Source organism: Talpa europaea, assembly GCF_964194135.1.
Source record: "Talpa europaea genome assembly, chromosome: 15".
NCBI lineage: Eukaryota > Metazoa > Chordata > Mammalia > Eulipotyphla > Talpidae > Talpa > Talpa europaea.
Window position 1 is genome coordinate 33,250,928 of NC_140083.1, and position 17,770 is coordinate 33,268,697.

At 38.4% G+C, this 17,770-nt stretch overlaps 1 protein-coding gene across 9 annotated transcripts in view; it reads right to left on the reverse strand.

The window, feature by feature from the left end:
- TBC1D15 (TBC1 domain family member 15) overlaps positions 1–17,551 on the reverse strand; it is a gene marked incomplete at both ends in the record, with an annotated part of 60,717 nt that extends 43,166 nt beyond the window's left edge. For 7 of the 9 annotated variants that reach the window (XM_084255793.1, XM_084255797.1, XM_084255795.1 and 4 more), the window contains 4 exons: positions 3,096–3,234; positions 5,449–5,523; positions 6,615–6,713; positions 17,522–17,551. In XM_084255793.1, coding sequence (XP_084111919.1) covers positions 3,096–3,234; positions 5,449–5,523; positions 6,615–6,713; positions 17,522–17,551 — 343 coding nt within the window. The remainder of the gene's footprint in view (positions 1–3,095; positions 3,235–5,448; positions 5,524–6,614; positions 6,714–17,521) is intronic. The other 2 variants (XM_084255796.1, XM_084255798.1) reach the window with 2 other exon arrangements.
- Between the last annotated feature and the right edge of the window lie 219 nt (positions 17,552–17,770).

A 17,770-nucleotide genomic window follows, 5' to 3' on the forward strand; every position in this document is an offset into this window, starting at 1 on the left:
CCTCCCCGGTGGCGCAGTGGTTGAGCGCTGGGTTGCGAAGGTGCCTGCAGCCTCTGCAGCGCCGGTTCCATCCCCAATGAGGGTCCCACATAGTGCGCAGACCTCTCCTGCCGCCCGCTGCTCCCTTCAGCAGTGTACTTCAGTCTGCCTGCTCTGCTCCCCACTCTGGCTCTGGTGAATTCTGTCACCCTCTCGCACTTCTGACTGTACCCAGTGCTTGTATAAATAAATAAAAATAAATCTTAAAAAAAAAAAAATTAAGTCTTCTGATAGTCAATTTTCTAAAAATCTGCCCTTAGTTTCCTATGTGAATTACGAAAAAAAAGGTAAAAAGTAAAAAAATGTGAATGTTGTAATAAATACCATTTAAAATACCATCTAAAAAATTTTAAGTATTTCTTAATAGCAGAAATTTGAATTCTACAAGCTCAAGCTTAGAAAATGTCTCCTGAATTTTTAATAATTATTAAAGGTTTTCTGTAATCACAATGCATGGCTAAGCCACATAAAGCAACATTTACATCTGTTTTTTTCTAAGTTACGCAGCTACACAAAGCTTCTTATTAAAATAGGCAGGAGACTGTCTGAAAAATACAGAGACTTATTTAATTTGTTGGGCTAAAACCCAATGCTGTATTTTTTTTTTTTAAAGCCTAACCTCTCCAGGTGATTTCAGTACACTATGTTGAAAAGCACTAGTCTAAAAAAATCTTTATTGTCAGATTATGATTTTCTCATGAATGTAATGCTTCTTTCTTTTATGAAATTCTGAAACTTATTCCTTTTCCTCATTCTTATATCATGTCATTTTCTATTTTTTTTTTTAAGACTTATTTATTTATTTATATAAGCACTGGGTACAGTCAGAAACACGCCATGCAGGACCCTCCTCTGGTGGCCAGGGAGCAGCCGGGGATCAAACCGGCGCTACAGAAACTGCGGGCAGTTTCGCAACCCAGTGCTCAACCACTGCACCACCGGGGAGGCCCCATTTTCTATTTTTTAAAAAAAAGATTTATTAAAAAAATTTTTTTAAAAACATTTATTTATTGGGCCTCCCCGGTGGCGCAGCGGTTGAGCGCTGGGTTGCAAAGCTGCCTGCAGCATCTGCAGCACCGGTTCGATCCCCGGCTGCTCCCCGGCCACCGGAGGAGGGTCCCGCATGGCGCACAGACTTCTCCTGCCACCCGCTGCTCCCCTCAGCAGTGTACTTCGGTCCTTCTGCCTGCTCTGCTCCCCGCTATGGCTCTGGTGAATTCACTCACCCTCCTGCGCTTCTGGCTGTACCCAGTGCTTGTATAAATAAATAAATAAAAATTTTTTTTAAGATCTCATAAAAAAAAAAACATTTATTTATTTATGCATATAAGAGCTGGGGTACAGGCCAGCGGTGTGGGGGGTGAGAGCATTCACCAGAGACAGAGAGGAGAACAGAACAGGCAGACTGACTGAAATACACTGCTGAGGGGAGCAGTGGGCGAGACAGGAGAGGTCTGCTGCACCTCTATGGGTTGCTCCCTGGCTGGCTGGGAATCAAACTCATGCTGCAGAGGCTGCGGATTGCTTCACAGTGTGGTGCTTAACCCCTTGCACCACCAGGGAGACCCCCATGTCATTTTCATTTTCAAGGATTTAACAATGTTAGGCCACAACAAAAAATAACAATTCACATAAACCAATCCTGAAGATCTACAGAAAAGTCACCTCACATACCAAATATAATAAAATCCTGAGATTTTAATCTTTAATATTTTGTTTTATTTGGTAAGTATCTTCCCTTTCAGTAAAAAGGGAATGTTAAAACAAAAAACCAAACACACACACACACGCAGAAGGTGTTATCAAAAGTTCATGATTTATTTAATTGCCACTAATTCCAAGAACTGATAAAATACAAAGTATAAACTACTGTATATGAGAATGATTCCCCAGGCCATATATGAAAATCAATTTTTATTAGTAATTGTGCTCTGTAAATTCAGCAACACAAATTTTAGTAAATTTTGACCAATCTTTTTTAATATGATAAATGTGGATAAATTCTAATTCAGATCCACATCATTAAGAGGTAAAATAACCTTTTCCTAAGTTTTTTTTAAAGATTTATTTTATTTATTTGTGCATACAAAAGCTGGGGTATAAGCTAGAGTTGTAGGGGGTGAGAGGATTCACCAGAGACAGAGTTGAGAGCAGAACAGGCAGATCTATTGAAATACACTGCTGAGGGGAGCAGCGGGCAAGACAGGAGAGGTCTGCTGTGTCATGTGGGTCACCTCCCTGACCAGGGATCAAACTCATGCTGCTGTGGCTATGAGTTTCATACAGCTGAGACTGAACCCCTTGAGCCACCAGGGAGGCCCAAGTAAAAAAGTTTTAACTCTATATAAGTACTTAGATTTTTCCCTAAATTTGTTTATTGAGGTAAAACAGGTTTACATCCTTGTCTCTGCTTTGGCGAAGTGTTCAGTGTTTAAAAGAGATCACAAACAGACTAGTCACATGATAGACGAACTAGCGAGCAAGATCATGCTGGGGTAGTACGTGTGTTATATCTAGCAATTAATTAGCTTTACTCTTTCTTGTTATCTATATGTAAGTAATCACTCCAAAGCAAACACTGATTGAAAGATATATATATATGTGCATATATATATATATGTATATATATATATATATACACACACACACACATACAGATACACAATATACAGAAAGGAAAATAAGATACTGCAATAAGCTATGAAGATCCTGGTATACTCCATCTCCCCCTGGTGCTTTAGGAAGAAATAACATGACTTTCTTAATTCCAGTAGATCAAAAATATGTGCATGAGAGACAACCAAAGCAAATTTTTTAAGTATTTCTATTTTCTGCCATTAATAATTATAATACAGAACAAGTATTTTAAAGTCTTTTTTTTTAAAGTCACAACCAACAAAACAGAGATAAAAAAGACCTATAAAATATGAGCTTTATATATATATTAATCAAAGTATCAATCATCCTTTGGAGGAACATTAAAGAATTTTCTTAGCCCTTTCGTATATATCATATTGTATCAAATAAGTATATAATTTCAAAAAGTTAATTCATACCTCCATTGGTATGTGGTTTCTTTTTAAACGCAACGGTATTAACCATGTCCCACTCCGCTTCGTAACTATTCAGGGACTCCAGTCCTCGGTGAGCTCTTTCTCTGGGGGCCTGGGTCCATTCTACAACCGAACTGGAGTCCTAAAATAATTGCAACAATAAAATATTTAGGAACTGAAGTAGAATTTACTTTCATTCGATAATATCTCAGTTTCTAAGAAAATTAAGTATGTGAGTTAGAGTAGACATCACTGATGTGAAAACTGAACACGCCTTCCCATACTTTTCTCCCCCGCTTACTTTTACCAAAAAGACAAGAAAAGTTTGTCCAGACTCCCTTGCACTTAGGGTTGCCATTAATTTCACCTTTAAAAGCAGACGTCAAATGCAGGGCTCATGGAAATGCTTTTGCTTTCCTAATGAAAGCCTTATCTCTTTCCCCTTTTACCTATTTTGAATGCAATTGCGAAACCTAAAAATACGGCAGTCATCTTATGACCATAAAGAGAAAAAGGAAGGAACCACTGAAATAGCTGTAAACCTTCAGATTTCTAGTTGAAGGAAATAGCCAATGGTGGCTACTTACTTAAGTCACCACTGGTTTCATATTCTCTTGTCAAAATTAGCAAAAAACCACAAATAAGATATATATATATATATATATTTCTCAAGAACTCTCTATCTGAAAATAATAAAACTGAAAGTCTAAAATGCAATATTAACAAATATACTAAATCAAGTTTAACTTCTATACAATAAAAGATATCACAAATACATTAACGATAAACAAGGGTGATAAGATAAAGGTAAGACTGGGTGAAAATGTTTCCAAAAGCATATGTAGATAACAGAAAAACTTTTAAAATACAGAAACTCCTACCAATTTACTTAGATTAACAGACATCAAAACAGAAAAACAAGGAAACAGTTGAACAAACAAGTCAAAGATATATGAACTGACAAACGTAGGAAGAAGTCCAACTTCAAAAACAATCAGAAATAAAGTTTAAATGAATTTCAACTTTTGCCCCAATCAAAAATGATATTAGTAATTAAGAATGAGGAAATACTATCTTACTTATGATAATGCTAATTAATTAGCACAGACTCCTAAAGATAATGTAGTCATATTTATTAAAATTAAAAGAGTGTCCCAGGTAGCTCACGGGGATGAGTCTCAGGACTATGAAGCTATGTTCCCCTCAGCAGTGTATTTTAGTCAGTCTGCCTGTGCTGCTCCCCACCCTGTCTGTGGTGAATCCTCTCACCTCCCCACACACCTCTGGCCTACACTCCATCTCTTGAATGCATTAAATATATATAATAAATCTAAAAAATATAAATACAATGCATTAGACGAACAATAAGAGAAACTAGATAAGCCCGAGACAATAACTTAAAAATATGTGGGAAAATTTATTTTTAAACTGTAATTCTATGACAACTAAGCTCTATCAATTCAGAAAGGATAAAAAGCCCAGAAAAGGAAATGTTTTTGCATCCATGCAATCTTTTTCTCAGGAAGCATTAGAGTTGCAGCAAAACAAGAGAGTAAATCAAAATAGAACATGGCATAGTATATGGGAACAGAGGGATTAAAATATGGGAAAGAGGCAAAAAGAACCCCCCGGATAACTGCAGCATCGTAAACCAAAAAGAACAACCAGTTCAGAATAACCTTTTAAGAAGGCTCTGGGAGAAAGTCTCAAAGAAGAGGAACTTAGAATATCATCTATATGAAGTGTTTAAATACTTAAAGAAGAAAAGTGGACAAGTAACATATGTACTGGTCTAGTTTCAAAGTGAATTAGAGATGAGACAGAATTATATCTATTTCCACAGTGAAAAGTCAAAACATGGTAAAAATGTTAAACAAAGATTATCACATAACAGGATTTTACTCCTGGGTTTACAAGAAAAAAAAAAAAAAAAACCCACACTTGAATATGAATGTTCACAGCAGCAATGTTTTTATCGGTCTTAAAGTAAAAACAGTCCAAATGCCCATCAAGTGATGAATGAATAAAAAAAAGTGGCAAAATCATAAATGCAGTATTATTCCTTCTTAAAAGCTTATGAAAAAGAAGGAAAAGTACTGTATATTAGTGCTATCAAATGGACAAACCTTGAAACATGGTAAGTGAAAGATCAAGTCACAAAGATCACATGTCCTATGATCCATGTATATGAAATATCCCTAATAGATACGGATGACAGTTGCACGACTCTGTAAATATACTAAAACCACTCAATTATACACTTTCAAAGGGTGAGGACTACGGTATAGGAATTAGCTCAGTAAAACTACTGTTTTTAAATATCACTCCTTTAGTCATACTTTTTTTTCATATATACCTTTTTAGCATAGAGAATACTAGAAGAATCTAATGCATCATCCAATGGTCTCCAGTCCACCATTACTTCAGCATCCTAGAGAGAGAGATTATAAATTATTAACTATTCAGCAATATCTTACACATTCTTAGTCACCCACTTTTTAAGGCTTGAACTCAAAATAAAACTTTTAACACCCTAAATATTAGCACTTTAAACATGCAACAGCATATGTAAACCACTATTTGACAACAAACACTATGAATAATTTTTATTGTTTACTTTTCATTATAAAAATTTGCACTTGTGAAAGTTTTAATAAATATGTTTTTAAAAATGCCAAGCCAACATAAATGAAACTGGAGAAAATAATGCTAATGAGCAAAATAAGCCAGAAGAAAAATATCATATAGTTTCACTCATATGTGGAATATAGAGAAACAAAACAAAGGCTCACACAACCCAAACCAAAAACAAACCTAGAAATCTGACTGTAGAACTGAGACTAGCAGAGGGGGTAGTGGAAACCCCCTCTCTAGGAAAAGGAAGAGGAGATCCATGGAGGACTATGGGTGCTTTGCTAATGGGTGTGCTGTGGTAACACACATCTGAAAAGCTATGATTCTATGCTTCTAAAGCATACATAGTGTCATAAACCAATGTTACCTCAATTAAAAAAAATTTTTTCGGGCTTCCCCGGTGGCGCAGCGGTTGAGCGCGGGGTTGCGAAGCTGCCCGCAGCCTCTGCAGTGCCGGTTCGATCCCCGGCTGCTCCCCGGCCACCAGAGGAGGGTCCCACATGGCGCGCAGACCTCTCCTGCCGCCCGCTGCTCCCCTCAGCAGTGTACTTCGGTCCTTCTGCCTGCTCTGCTCCCCGTTCTGACTCTGGTGAATTCTCTCACCCTCCCACGCTTCTGACTGTATCCAGTGCTTGTATGAATGAATAAATAAATAAATAAATCTTTAAAAAAAAAAAATTTTTTTCACTAAAATAAGAATAAAAAGATTTTCCATGCCATTTTATTGGCTCATTTGAAGTATTTTGTGTCTAACATCATTCCAAAGTACGATGCACAGCCACTTTTCAAGTACATAATTTCATTTTACACATGAAGTTCAAACTTACTGATAATGCTCCAAAGATGAACTACAACCATAAACAAATAAAATCATTACTAGAAACATACCTTTTCTAAAACACGCAGTATTCCTGCAATCAAGCTGTCTTGGTCATTGGTTTTTCCACAAGATGAGTGAATATAGACCCCTTCCTGTTCGTATATAATCTGAAAGAGCAAAAATAAGATTAATTTTACCATTTTTATTCTGGACTCTTCAACATTTATTAAAATGTAAGAGATGCTTTTTTATAAAACCTAAGTAAATTTCTGACTATTTCATAAATGAAAGTATTATTTCAAAAATACCACTCAGACTTATTAGAACTACAAACAAAAAATAAACAAAGGACATTTGCTTTAGTATTCACACAAATTTGCTATTTTAGTGATAGCCACAATCTCAACTTTTTCCATAAGCAAAGATGTCAGGCTAACTGTTATGTGTCTCAATATACAAATTTCACATATCCTTGAGCTGATGATATTGGCAGATAACACATAAAACTCTTCTGATGACCATTTCCCAAAAACTATGCAGTGTGAATAGGTACTACATAGGGAGGAGAGACCAGTGGTAAATATGGTACACAGTATTAAACCAAGTCAGGTTTATTAATTTCCAGATACCTGAGCTGTTAATACCTTAAAGTGATTCTCCATAAAATTCACCTATAGTATAGAGGATTTTTCAAATTCTTTTAACTTCATAACGCTTCTTTCTTGTAGATGTTGTGTAAGTTCAGTTTTGCACATACTTTGGAACTTTCTGCTGTTTGGGACTAGATGTATATTCAGGCAATCTTATTTTCTATAGACATAATACTATAAATTAAAATTCCATTCCCAGGACCTATTTCAAACCATTAGAAAAATTTTTTCATTATGAAAATAAGTACTAGGGAAATAAAATAGTCACTTCTAGAACTAAGTACTTTTGACATAATGTAAGTCAGGAACACAGTATACAGTCCATTTATGTGGACTTTTTCATTAATGTAATCATATGTCTCTTCAGAATAGCATGGAGAACAAGGCAAGACAACCACCACCAGAACCCATCACCATTACCTCCTCCTTAATATAAATGTTCACGTAGCCTCCCATTTATGGAACATTATGCACCAGTAACTCCAAATGTAATAGCTTAATCCTTTACCTATATCCTACTACATCATGGGGATGAAGAGCCCATTTGAATAAATGAGAAATCTGGGCGAGAGGTTAAATAAATTGCTATGGTTAATGACACAAATAGTAAGAGGTATTTAAGTAATAGTGGCTGAAATTGAATCCCAGGCAGACATTAGAAAACATGCTCTTAGCCACTACATTATAAAGCTTTTACATTGTTTTTACTGCCTCTCCTGTGTTTGTGTAGAGATGAAAAAATCATAAAGCAGAGATATATTTACGTGAATGCACAAAGAAATGCACGAGAATATGCACAGTGGAATTTTTTATAACATCAGAGGAGAGGAGGCAGGGAGGAAAGGGAAAGTGTATCCTGGGCTATTCGTTTCTAGTGGGAATTATTATTCAGGAGTTAATACACAATGAAGTACATTTAGTGGACAGACGTGGAAAAAACTGCCAACTACATATAGTATGACCACATATAACTATACATCTGTAAAATACACAGAAGTTTGGGAAAGATATTACTTTAAATTAACAGATGTTACTTCTGGAAGAGAGAATGGGATGGAGAAAGGTCAAAAAAGAACATTTTAGGTTAATCCTAACATAATTCAATATTTGAAAATGAAAATATAGCTATATTTTGCCTCATTAAAAAATAATTTTAATGAGTAAAAAAAAAGGGAATTTCAAAAGTATTAAATATAACCCTTCTGGACTTTCAATTTATCAATTTGTAAAACAGGAGGTCAAATTAGATAATTATATCTCAGACCACAAGATGGTCTAACATCAGGTGAGACCAGAGGCGTGGGAGTAAAAGAATTCCCCAGAGAAAGCGAAGAATAGAAAAGGCAGATTTATTGAAATACCCTGCAAAAGAGCAGTGGGTGAGACGGGAGATATAATCTGCATGGGAAGGATATGGGGTTCCCTTTTATAACCTGTTTTAGGGGACTTTTTCATGAGTGGGGGAGTTGGTTGCTATCTGCTGGAGCATCAGGTTTCAATGGGCCTTCCGCAGAGGAGGTGTCATGCCTGGTTTTATTTGCCCTGTTTCCGAATTCCTTGGATTTTCCCTTATTGGTCATGAGGACCCATGGCCAGGTTTCCATAGCAACTCTATCAGTTTCCCTTTTCTATTTTATGTCCCCCAGCATTTTTCAGCTGAGCAAAGTGCAGAGACTAAGTTTTAACTCCATTAAATGATACCCAGACAGTTATGGAAAAGAAATCCTTAAAAACCACAATTTACTAGGTCAAATGCATCAGAGACTACATTTCAGCTATTTTCACCTAAGACCCAGCTACTAAAATAATCAAGAATTTCACAGTTCACATAGTAGAAAAGGGAGTATTTATTTGCCAGGAAAAGTTTGGTATCATATAACAGTACTTCTAAGATTCTGTGATACTATAGTTACTAAAGACATTATGGAAACTTAAATGAAGTGATAATGAAAAGAAACACTTAAAATTGAAGCACATTAAGCAATGCTCTTCTTTACCATACATACGTTGGTCAAGTGCTGCCCGTTCTCTTTTTCATTTAAGAAGTGAGTTTCCTAAGTAATTTGGAGAAGTATCTTAAAAGTATTAAAGTACCAGATAACTTACGAAAAGTTAAAGTTGCACTCATCCTGAGTTCTGTGTTCCTTGGTTCTTTAGCATTTTTTAATTTTTTTTTATTTTTAATTTATTTTTATATCATTTTTCATTGTTCTTTAACATTTTTTGAGGAATAAATCATGTTAAAAAAAAAAATCACAATTCCAAACCCAGACTTCTCCTGTCTATAGAAAGCAGTTATGCTCAGCTTTCCAACTTGAAGGTGTGATGTTAAGCGATACAAATTAGCATTTCTGGGTCAGAAATGGCACATAAAATGAAATTAATCTTATCAATTTCACCATCACACACTAAATCTTACAGTCTTATAAGAGTTAAAGGAATGGGAAAAAAAACAGTGTAACATTAATACATAATTTACTTCAAATATAAAATAACTTAATAATAAACAGTTTTAAATAGATAGCATCTTATTTTCAAAGCAGTCTGACCAAAGTACTCATTTAATCATCCTAATGAATAGGAAAAGAACTTATTATCTCCACCTATATGTAAATAAACTGAAATTCAGAGATCCAGTTAGTGTCAATTACATATAGTATAACATACATGTAAGACCTCATGCATATCAAGGAAGTAGTGGACTTCAAATTTCCTGACACCTCCCATCATTAAATTGAAACTTACTGCCTCAAGAAACTATACAAAAAATTCTACAGGGTTTCCGTAAGGACAAAAAAAAAAATAATTGTTTCAGGACAAAAAAAAATAATTTTTAGGGACTTCCCAGTGGCTTAAGGGGTTAAGCACAGCACTATGAAGCTATCCATAGCCTCTGCAGCACCGAGTTCAATCCCCAGCCAGCCAGGGAGCTACCCACATGGCACAGAAGACCTCTCTTGTCTCACGCACTGCTCCCCTCAGCAGTGTTTCAGTTGGTCTGCCTGTTCTTTTCCCCATTGTTCTCTGTCTGTGGTGAATCCTCTTACCCCTTGCACCTCTGGCCTATACCCCAGCTCTTGTATGCATATGTAAATACATCTTTAAAAAATAATAATAATAATTTTTAATGTGGTTAACTTATAAATCAATGTAGAAACTTATGATTGAACAATTTGGTCTTAAAAAAAAAAAAGCTTAAAATCTCCCATACAAAATCCTAAACACACCACTGAAAAAGCTTGTTCTCTTTCATATCATCCCAGTTTGAATCATTCATTTTAATATTATTAGTCATTCACTCTATTTTTTTAAAGGGAATGATTTACAGCTTATCTGTTCATCACACCAATTTCTAGGGACATGTGTATAATAAAAATACAACTCTACAAGTATCAACTGTTTAAAATAACTCAAAATACAAAAACAGAAGTTCATTAAAAATTTGATGGTATATAACAGTACAAAGATGTATTTCTTCTTCATTAGACTCTGCAGTGGATTAATTCCAGAGGAGCATCATTCTGCCACAGGTCATTCTGCTTCTGTGTTTATCAATGGTAGTAATTAATACTTGAAAAGATCTCTCTAAGCTTGTTTGATATGAAAAATTACTTTGCCACGAGGAACAATTACGATGTCAGAAATTTCATCTGAGATAACTTTTAATAAAACAGGCTCGCAAGTTCTTTACTCTGATTTTATTCATAATCTTTACTGCAAAATAAAAAGTTTCAAATACTATCTATCAGTCAGGTAATATTTCTATTAAGCATTATTTTACAAAATATTTTTATACTATCATATTTGATTCTCACAACTCAGTAAGATATTTGTTATCATCTCACTTTGCAACTAAGAAAAAATTCAAGAACATTACATGATTTGATCAAGGTTTTTCCACTACTCTTGGGTTGAGATTCAGTCTTTTTCAGGCAAGTTTTATTTGTCCTAAGTACATAGTGAAAAAGGCAATCAATTTAAGGCTCAGCATATATGGACACTGACAAAATTGTTCCAGCATCCAGTGTGTTTGTATTCCAATCTGGGATAGTCACCAATTACCAATGTTGTGAACATGAGTAGGTTATCTGTGCAACAGGAAGCAAAGAGAAGGCATCAACAACGCCTCTCTTTCTAACACCTAAGATTTGAGAGAATATGAAGATCCATAGGCATAATAAAAATATGTGTAAGCTAGAAAAAAAAGACAAAAAATACAAGCCACTCCTTAACAAAATAAACTACAGGAAAGAAATGACTATTAACAAAAATTCTGGAATATAAAGAATATCTCAGAATTACAGGGCCTCCCTGGGTGGTGGAAAGGTTGAGTTTCAGCCCTAGCACGCTATGGTCTGAGCTTGAGCCCTGGCCTCAGAGCTGACCCACATATGGCACAGCAGACCTCTCCTGCCTCGCCCTTAGCAGTATATTTCGGTAGATCAGCCTGTTCTACTCCCTACTCTGTCTCAGTGAATCCTTTCACGCCCTGCACTTCTGGCCTACACCAGTTTTTCTATGCATAAATAAATAAAAATAAATCTTAAAAAAAAAAAGGAATATCTCAGAATTAAGAAAAGCAAAGGAAAAAATTGGCACAAAATTAAATATCCAGTCTGGGCTTGAAAAATAGAGATATACGAAAGTGTTTTTGTTTTTCAGGTCTCCCTGGTGGAGCAGGGGGTTGAGCACCGCACTGTGAAGCTGTCCGCAGCCTCTGTAGTGCAGGTTCGATGCCCGCCAGCAGGAGAGAATCCCACGTGTCAGGGCAGACCTCTCCTGCCTCACCCACTGCTCCCCTCAGCAGTGTATTTCTTTAGTCTTCCTGTTCTGATCCCCACTCTGTCTCCGGTGAATCCTCTCACCCTCCTGCACATCTGGCCTGTACCCTGGTTCTTGTATAAATATAAATAAATCTTTTTTAAAAAAAAGTGCTTTTGTTTTTCAAAAATAGAAAAGGAAAAAAAAAAAAACCCTGTAAAAAGTTATATTGCCAGCTAAAATAAAGTGACAGAAACTGGATTTAATCTTCAACCAGAAAAAAAAAAAAAAAAAAAAACCCCGAGTAAGTCTATCAAACTGATATTCTTTGAACCAAGAAGGGGAGTGACTACCAAGTGAAAGGAAACAAATGAGCTGAGTCCTAAATTGCCCTGCTTACAGTCTGGAGAGTTTCCCACTGTGGCAATGATAGGAAAAAAAAAAAAAAACAAGAAAGTGCTTCTGGATTGAGGTAATAAAGTTGGGAATCAAGGAAGGCCAAGAGAGCAAGAGTTCACAGGACAGAGTGCCAGAGAAATGAGTAGTGTACAGATAGAGAATTCAAGAGATCCACAGAGGTCCCTGAATATTCAGCAGAGTAGTGAATGGTGCATGCGTATGAGTAAACTACCCAAAGCAACTAGAAAGCCACTTGAAATTGTAGAAAGGATCTGCAGGTTCAGAAAGAGCTGATCCCACCAAAGTGGGAAATTTCAAAATTCACAGAGTATTGGGTAGAGTACTAACTGCCTGCTCTGCTCCCCACTCTGTCTCTGATGAATCCTCTTACCCCCCACATCTCTGGCCTACACCCCAATTCTTGTATGCATAAATAAAATACGGCCTCCCTGATGGCTCAAGGGGCTAAGCACAGCACTATGAAGCTATCTGCAGCCTCTGCAGCACGAGTTTGATCTCCGGCCAGTCAGGGAGCTACCCACATGGTGCAGCAGACCTCTCCTCTCTCGCCTATTGCTCCCCTCAGCAGTGTATTTCAGTCAGTCTGCTTGTTCTGGTCCCCACTCTGTCTCCAGTGAGCCTCTCAACCCCTGCACCTATGGTCTATACCCTAGACCTTTTACATACAAGTTTAAAAAAAAGCTGTAGCATGCCATGTAGAGACTTTCCTTTTCTAAGCTAACACACTGATCGCAAAGCAAAGACTGTACAGCTACAGTAATCTAAGGAGGGAGATTCATGGTGACTTAAACTAAGGCATTGACACTGGTGATGAGGAAAAGTAAATGGCGTACAAACATATTAGAAGGCTGAAATATAGGACTTCATGACTAATTAGATATAGAAGAGAAAGGGGGGAAGAGTCAAGGACAAAACTGAATGGATGGGCCTCCCCGGTGGCGCAGCTGCGAAGCTGCCCGCGGCCTCTGTGGCGCCGGTTCAATTCCCCGGCTGCTCCCCGGCCACTGGAGGAGGGTCCCGCATGGCGCGCAGACCTCTCCTGCCGCCCGCTGCTCCCCTCAGCAGTGTACTTTGGTCCTTCTGCCTGCTCTGCTCCCCGCTCTGGCTCTGGTGGATTCTCTCACCCTCCCGCGCTTCTGACTGTACCCAGTGCTTATATAAATAAATAAATAAATAAATAAATAAATAAATAAATAAATAAATAAATAAATAAATCTTTTAAAAAAAAAAAAAAAACTGAATGGATGAGGTTATTCACCGAGATGGGGAATTCCGAAAAACAAAGGAAAACAGAAGGAAGAAAGTAAACAATGAGTTTTAATTGGGACATGCTAATCAGTAATGATTAGAAGGAAGGAAATGTAATACATAGGTGGTTTTAAGTGTAACATCATAGAAATTCTGAGAATGAACATATAGAGATATTGAGATACAGAGAACCTCAATGAAGAACTGGCACTAGAACTATTAATACTTCTTAAGGACATCAGTATACCAAACAAGGTCAAACAAGAGGGCAGGAATAACTGAGCAATCTGGGGAGGTACAACTGGGACTAAATGAATGAATTCTCTTCTGCCAAAGACTACAAACACATTATAGTACAATACAATAGATTTCATTCCATCAAAAATAGCACCTACCTTAAGAAGTTGAAACTCAACTTACACTCATTTTTTATTTAGCTAAGGTAAAGGGATCATTGTTAGGGAATGTTTTCCTACTGAAGAATTGAGACCTATAAGCTCCAAGCAAAGGGGCTACTTGATATATCCCAAAGGCTGGTATAGTACCTGAAACAAAGTAGATACTTAACACTTGTTGAATAAACGAGTGAAAGTAAACTACAACCATCAGGGTACACTGATATAAGATCAAACTCTATTTCAGGGCCTCCCTGGTGGAGCAAGGGGTTAAGTCTCAGCACTACGAAGCTATCAGCAGTCACAGTAGCACAAGTTCAATCCTCGGCCAGAGAACTAACCCACATGGCAGAGTAGACCTCTCCTGTCTTACCTGTTGCTCCCCTCTGCAGAGTATTTCAGTAGATCTGCCTGTTCTGCTCCCCACTCTGTCTCTGGTGAACCCCTCTCTCTCTCTCACACACACACACACACCACACCTCCGGCCTACACTGCAGCTCTTGTATGCATTAAATAAATTTAAAAAAAATCTTTAAAAAAAAATCTATTTCAGGTTACTCTCATCCCCAATAAACAAAATGAACTCTTTCCATTAATTCATCTCTTTTCACCTGTTAGAGAAGAAGCAGGATGACCTTCATGGGGAGTGTCCGTATTTCTCCCCTCATAGCACAAAAAGGATGTTACTCTCTCCCAATTCAGTTGGCTGATAAAGTATGTTTCTACACATATAAAGTAACAAAGAACAGCTGAAATCCAAGAACTAATGAGAATTTTTTTAAGATTTATTTTTATTTATTTATGCATACAAGAACGGGGGTGTAGGCCAGAGGTGTGAGGGGTGAGAGGATTCATCAGAGACAGAGCAGGGAGCAGCACAGGCACATCTACTGAAATACACTGCTGAGGGGAGCAGCAGGCGGGCGAAACAGGAGAGGTCTGCTACACCATGTGGGTTAGCTCCCTGGCTGGGGATCGAACTCGTGCTGCAGTGGCTGGCAATAGCCTGACAGCACTGAGACTTTAACCCCTGCACCACCAGAGGCCCTAATCAGAATTGATGATCAAATTCAAACTCACTTTCAAAAACTCAGCTAAGAAAAACAATATATAGGCAAAAGGAAATTCATTCATCTACACTCTTAGAAACCTATCTTTGAATTCAGTTATCAGAGAATTGTACTTGTATTTACTGAAACCATCAGCATATTGAGATGCATTTTAGGCGCCCCCCCTATCTTTTTAATAAAAAGGACCCAATAGATCATATAATCAGATTCATTATATTGCATAGCATGAAGAAACCACAGGAGACTACTATCCTGGTCTAATCTCAAGAAACTAGGTTTTTTTAGGTCTTTGTTTTACCTTGGATCTTATAATTCTTTTAAATAATCAGGTTACCCTCTTTACTGTGGCTGCTAGAAAACTTACAGCCAAACTGTACCCCGTTAAAGCATTCAGCTTATTTAATAATCACTATTTCAAGTCTACCTACCTTTTCTACCTCTATTTTACTTCCCTTTTCTCTCCACTCCGTGACTGGAGGATAAATGAGATGAAGTAGTTACAAAGTAAAAGACTAAGTCAGAACATGAAAGATAGTGGCTAGAAGGAATGGGTGGAAAAAATCTCACATTTCACAATTCCATCATCATTGTGGTTCCTTCAAAACCAATCCAAATCTGAAGTAGGGAAATAAAATTCAAAAGGAAAGGATACCTTCTTGGAAAATCCGAGATTGGATCAATCCAGATGGAAAATCAAACAGAATAACTTTCAAACATATAATGAGTCAAATAGAAAAACAGCATTCACTATGAAGAAAGAAACTGATAAGACAACCAAGGAGCAATGGTAATATAAAAACGATGAAAACCCTATCATTTTTTTGATATATATATATATATTCAAAAGGGCAGGTTTATTATAAAAAGGGAGAGGGGAGCAAAGTACACTTTAGGGGCAGTTCTTTCTGCCAGACACAAGCAGGCAGAAAGAACAGCCCGGAAAGAGGTTTGCTAAAAGAGAGGCCTGAATAGTCACAGGCAGGCAGGCTTGGGAGGAGAACTGTCTCTGATGCTTTGCAAAGGGAGAAGTTCCTGATAGTCACAGGCGGGCAGGAGAGCTGCTGCCCTGCAAAGGGAGAAAGTTGGCAACAAGACCTGTGTAGGCACAGGCCCACAGAAAAGCTGTGGGCCCATGATAAATAGTCTCTATATATTTACATATGTAGTACTTCTCTAAGGCTTTTATTATTTCATGTAATCTACAACGCCAACAGAAGAAACAATGACTGACATCACCTTCATTTTGGAGATAAAGAATATGAAGGACAGAAAAGTCACGCTTGCTCAACTTGCCAAGGTCACACTACAGAGTAACATCGAAGCCAATACTATATTTGTTATTCTGCCGCCCAGCCTACTAGTCCATACACCAAACCATAAATAATGTCAGGTAATTCAAAATAGGATGGGGAGAGCAGCAACAAGAAAATTAGTGAAACTCAAGGAAGAGATGGAGCGATCTGGGACAAGCAAACAGTCCTAATGTGTTGGAAGGGGTCATTACCAGACCCAACTGTTAACGAAATAACTCCAGAAATGCGACATGCTGCCAGTGGCATGTCACGATTGTCCTAAACACAAAGCATGAAGACATTCCCTCCAAAGATGCCCTAGGAACAGGCGCCACACGACGAAATCTCCTTCGCACCTATGCTGGCCCCTAACAAAGAAGGGGTCATTACCACTTCGATAAGACAACACCACAGAGATGTCTAGGAAATAAATACCTCCACTAACGCCTTCCTTGACAACAGTAAGTGTAACAGGGTGGTCCCCAGGAAAGGGGGAGGTTCCAGGTTTCCTGATGCGGCAGATGGCAGAACCTCTTTATATTTAGAGCAGGCAGCTTTGCGGAGTCTGGGGTGCCCCCCTCCCTGCCCTATAACATAAGTAGGATGGTGTAAATCTCCCGCTCCTTGGCTGGAAACGTGCCCTGCTGTTCAAAACCACCAACCAACTCGGCAATCTGGTAAAATGGATCAATTCACTCCTTTCCTCTAAGAGCACAGCTGCACAGCACCTGTTTTCAGCTACTCCCCAAGGGGACAAAGATGCCTTTACCACACAGTAAAGCAGAGGAATGCAAGGCCATAGCACCTTAAAAAGTAAGCCTGAAAAAGAAAAGACCCAGGCAACCACCTGTATCTCAGAAAAGGTAATGTAAATACAGTCTCCTCCCCCAGGGGCAAAGCCGATCGGAACAGCACCGAGGCCTAGCTGGCCTTGGAGCAGAAGCCGGGTCTCCAACTCCCAGGTTAGCCGGCGTTCTCCAGAAAACAGCTGACACCACCAAGTCCGCTTCTCCTACATCCGCCACACGCTGTCCACGGGCCATAAAGACCCTCAGGTCCGTCCCCGGCCCTCCGCCAAGCAGCGCAAACATTCCCATCCCGGAGAAAACGCAGGAGAGTTCCGCAGGGCCGTTACTTACCCTCCCGCTCACAACACCCACCGCCGCCATGTTTCCTGCGCGTGCCTGTGATGACGTAGCAGTGTCTCACGTGTCTCTGAGACACAACAACATCCGGCAAAACTCGGCTGATATCCGGGCGGGAAAGGGGCGGGCAGTGGCGGGAACGCCGAGGCGTGTGGTGGGAGGGGCTGGGAGAGGCGTCGGGCGCATGCGTAATGAAGAGGACGCGGCGGTCTCTAGGGTGGAGTCTCTGGCGCGTAGTGCGCA